This window comes from Nannospalax galili, unplaced genomic scaffold (genome assembly GCF_000622305.1).
Source record: "Nannospalax galili isolate Female #2095 unplaced genomic scaffold, S.galili_v1.0 scaffold583, whole genome shotgun sequence".
Taxonomy (NCBI): Eukaryota; Metazoa; Chordata; class Mammalia; order Rodentia; family Spalacidae; genus Nannospalax; species Nannospalax galili.
The window spans coordinates 182751-187132 of NW_008349469.1; the positions used below are offsets into that span (position 1 = coordinate 182751).

At 33.3% G+C, this 4382-nt stretch overlaps 1 protein-coding gene across 1 annotated transcript; it reads right to left on the reverse strand.

The window, feature by feature from the left end:
• Positions 1-3233: 3233 nt before the first annotated feature.
• Positions 3234-4175, reverse strand: LOC103745040 (olfactory receptor 8K3-like). Its single transcript, XM_008846939.1, has one exon. The coding sequence runs from the start codon at positions 4173-4175 to the stop codon at positions 3234-3236; it is 942 nt and encodes a 313-aa protein (XP_008845161.1).
• Positions 4176-4382: the final 207 nt, after the last annotated feature.

Sequence of the window (4382 nt, forward strand, 5' to 3'; positions counted from 1 at the left end):
GGCATTTTGTAACAAATTCATGCAGGTGTGTTCTCTGCTCTGTCTTATTTTTTGTGAATGTATTTAGTGTTCAGAAGCTGTTCTAAATCATCTGACTGTAGGAATAAGATCAATAGAGTATCCTTTGCATTGTTATCTTGTTCTAGCTCCCCAATATTTAGAAGACACTTTTATTGACAAGAAGTATTCTGCTTACCATAAGCACTCACAATATACCTATGTGTTTTCTTGTGTTGAAGTCCTATTTGGTTTTCACAAGGATTATTAAATTGAAATACAATTCCTTTTACATATTCACATTAAACAATCCCTTATTTACTTCACCATAAAATTATATATTATTAAATAAAAATTTAGTGCTGTTTTCACTTCCTTATAATACTGGCTCAGATCTTAAAAGCTTCTCTGCTATCAGACTTAAGCCATGTCAGGTTTGTCATATATGAAGAAATTGTGTTAAGAGGAAGTTGTATCACTTTGAAGATATTTAAAATTAATATTTAATATGCTGGATATCTTATTTTAAAACATCCTTTTCACATGCAAACATGTATAATTTTAACTTTTTCAGGTTAATTCCTTTATTTAAAATATGATCTTTAATTTTCAAGTTAAATATATTCAGTATACTTTTTCAACTTATTGCCAAATTTTTTGTAACATTTATATTTTTAAAATATAATAAATTACTTATTTTTTCATCTTTTTAACAATTCATGGAATTGTTACACTTTTAAGATTTTTGACAATTTTACATTTTTAAAATTTTTTCATGCAATTTCCTGTTTACATTATCCAGGTTAGGTCATTATTTAAAAGAATGAATAACTTTATGCACCTTCTTTTTTACATCAATTTTAGGACTGTTGATATTCTAATTTATAGTTGCACAACTGTATCTGTTTTTTCCAATCTGAAATTTTTTTGTCTTTTTTTGAGATTTGATTTTTAAAATATTTTATTTAAAATTTTATTTTATGTGTATGAGTGTATTGACTGTATGAATGTAAGGGAACCGGTGTAGTGCAGTAGTGCAGTGCCTGTGGAGGTCAGAAGAGGGCATTGGGTCCCCTGGAACTGGAGTAAGAGATGGTTATTAGCCGCCATGTAGGTGCTTGAAATAAAACCTGTGTCCTCTGCAGACAGTGATCTTAACCACTGACCTACCTCCCCAGTCCTTCCAGTCTGTAATTTGTATCTTTTATTATCCTCATTGTGAAAATTTTAATGTGTCCTTGTGCACATTTCTCAAATTCATGATGTTCACTTGTGTCTAAGAATACTTTCAACACTAATTCATAATAACCTGTATACACAGAGAAACACATAACCACAAACACACACATAGAAACACACATGCTCATGGGTGCATATGCATACACATGCATGCACATAACGTGATCATTATTTATAAGTCTAGGATGTGCACAGATGATGTGTATCAATGACTGTGGTTAGTACTGGTATCAAAGAAGGAACCATGAAAATATTAGTGAAGAGGGTCTTCCAAAGGAAAGCAAATATCTTGTGGAAAGAATAATTGATGATAATAAATGTCATGTGTGCTTTTTAGGTATTATTCCAAATGAATGATCAGTTCAGGGAAATTATCTTTTGATTGTATTTACTTTTGTGAGTAGATATCTCTTTTGGAATTATAGAATGAAAAAATTCCTCTTCAGGAAAAAATAAGGTGCATGTTATAATAAATCTAAAACTATGAACAAAAAAGAGTAAAGATGAAAATCCTTCCAATTTTTATAAATTTTGGTTTTAATATTAATTTGGTTATAAAACTATTAACTACTGTACATTGCGTCTCACACAGCTATGTATCAGTTGATATGTTGTAGGCATGCTTTCTTTCAGTCCCCTGATGTAATGGAAATGGCATTTTGAATTTTTATCCAAGCATAAATTTCATGTTTATGCATAGTATCATATATTATTGTTTATAAATATTTGGATTACCAGCTAAAATTTTGCTTAAACATTGATTTACTTTATCTGTTTTTTTTCTGTTGTTGTTGTTTGTTCCATTGATTTTTTGTTTTAAGGTCTGTGATATGTTCCTTGAAATGTTCAAAGATATAGTTTCCTTTTAGATCCAGAAGTATTCCTAGATATTGGTAACTCTCTTTTGCCTAAATATTTAGTAGAATTCAACACTCTATCCAGATTACTATGGTTTGGGGGTGGAAAGATAGATTTATTTCCTAATACCATTTTAAGATCTTATTCATAACAATTTTTGCCAATATTTCTTAGTGACTGTTTGAAGGAAAACAGTAATTTCTAACTACTTGTGTTCATAAGTTTAGGTCACAAATTGTTTCGAGAACCATTCTTTAGTACTTATATTATTCTTATTCAACATTTCACTGGTTTCTCAGTCACTGTTGTTTAAAACATAAAATTTTACTGACTAAAGTTCTTTAATTGACAGGTTACAAAACCTGACATTAATTTTAGTAGTTGGATATTAACACTATACACAGACTTAAAATAACATATAGGTGTTAATTTTAAGTAAGAATTCTGTATTTAGAGATTTTAAAAAGAGTGAGCATTTATTGAACAAAACAGCAACAAAGCCATTCGATAGTAAAAACAGATACATACAGAGCTGTGGAGTAGTGAAAAAGTAACATGTGTAATGCAAATACCACATAATAATAATTCCACTTCAGTATCTACAATTGTTTCTCACAAGAATGCAGTATACAACTGGTATTCATTTTTATGATATTTATATCCTAAGCCTATTTTGTGTAATAAAAATTAATTATTATACTATAAATCCTCAATTCTAGATCACAAAATCTTTCAATGTTTGTTCAATAAGATCTTCCTGGCAGTTAGAAATTTAAATGCTACCAGTAGTACCAATCTTTAGGTATGGAATGAGCAATCTCTGCTCTCTACGCATTCTTAAAGAAATATTTTGTTTATTGTTTTTTAATTTTATGTGTATGAGTGTATTGCCTGAATGTTGGTAAGTGCACCCGTGTCGTGAAATGGCTGTGAAGGATAGAAGAGGCTGTCAGAAACCCTGGAACTGGAGTTAAGGGACAGTTGTTAGCTGTCACGTGGGTGCTGGGGTTCGAATTCGGGTCTTCTGCAAGAACAACCGCTGTTATTAACCACTGAGCGATCTCTCCAACGCCACTCTGTGCATTCTTAACAGAGTCACATTCTTCCCTGATTTGTAGGATTCAGATTGTGTGTAACCTTTAAGAAAGTACATTACAAATATTTACCCATGATCTTTGTAGGGCAAATTTTACATCTTTGTTTCTCAAGCTATAGATCAAGGGATTCAACATGGGGATAATCAGGGTGTAAAAGATAGAAGACACCTTATCAGTGTTGGTGGAATGGCTCGACTTGGGCTGCAGGTCCATAAATATCAAAGTCCTGTGGAAGACTGTGACCACTGTGAGGTGGGACCCACAGGTGGAGATAGCCTTGCGTCTGCCCTCAGCAGAGTTCATCCTGAGAATGGCTATGAGGATGAGGAGATAGGAAACCAAAACAACCAGAAAAGACACAATCAAATCAAAAGCTGCAAAGATCATAACAATAAATGAGATTTTCTGCGTATTTGAGCAGAGTAGTGATATCAACGGGATGCAGTCACAGTAGAAATGATTGATCACGTTGTGGCCACAGAAGGATGAAGTGAAAATGCTGACTGTGACCAGGAGGGACACGAATGTGCAGTAGAGATAGGGCATTGCCACTAGTGCCCGACATAACCCTGGTGACATGATGACTGTGTAAAGCAAAGGGTTACAGATGGCCACATAGCGGTCATAGGACATCGCAGACAGGATAAAAAGTTCACTCCCAATGAATACAAGAAAAAAAGCTAGCTGTGTAGCACAAGAGGTATAAGAGATTGTATTTTTATCCACAACAAAATTTACCAGCATTTTTGGTCCAACAGCTGTGGCATAACCAAGATCTGTAATAGCAAGATGTCTGAGAAAGAAGTACATGGGGGTTTGCAGCCTGGGGTCCACAGTGGTGAGGATGATGATTCCTAAGTTGCCCACCATTGAGGTCATGTATATGACAAGGAACAGCCCAAATAATGGGGCCTGCAGCTCAGGACGGTCAGTGATGCCCATCAAAATGAATTCGTTCATCACTGTGAGATTGTATTTCTTCATTCCCCTGTATCAGAAAACCTATAATTGTTAGACTTCATTACAGTGAATAAATTTCAAATGTTACCATATGCAGAACATTTATTATTCAATGCCGTTTTAAATAGGAGAAATCAAACTTTTCAACATTGATATTTGAAAATACTTGCACACTTATTTAAATGATATCCATAGAGATGCATAATTGTACACAACACTGCTCTCAACAAG

Coding starts and splice junctions, on each gene's coding strand:
- LOC103745040 (XM_008846939.1), bottom strand. CDS start 4,175: ATGAAGAAATACAATCTCACAGTGATGAACGAATTCATTTTGATGGGC.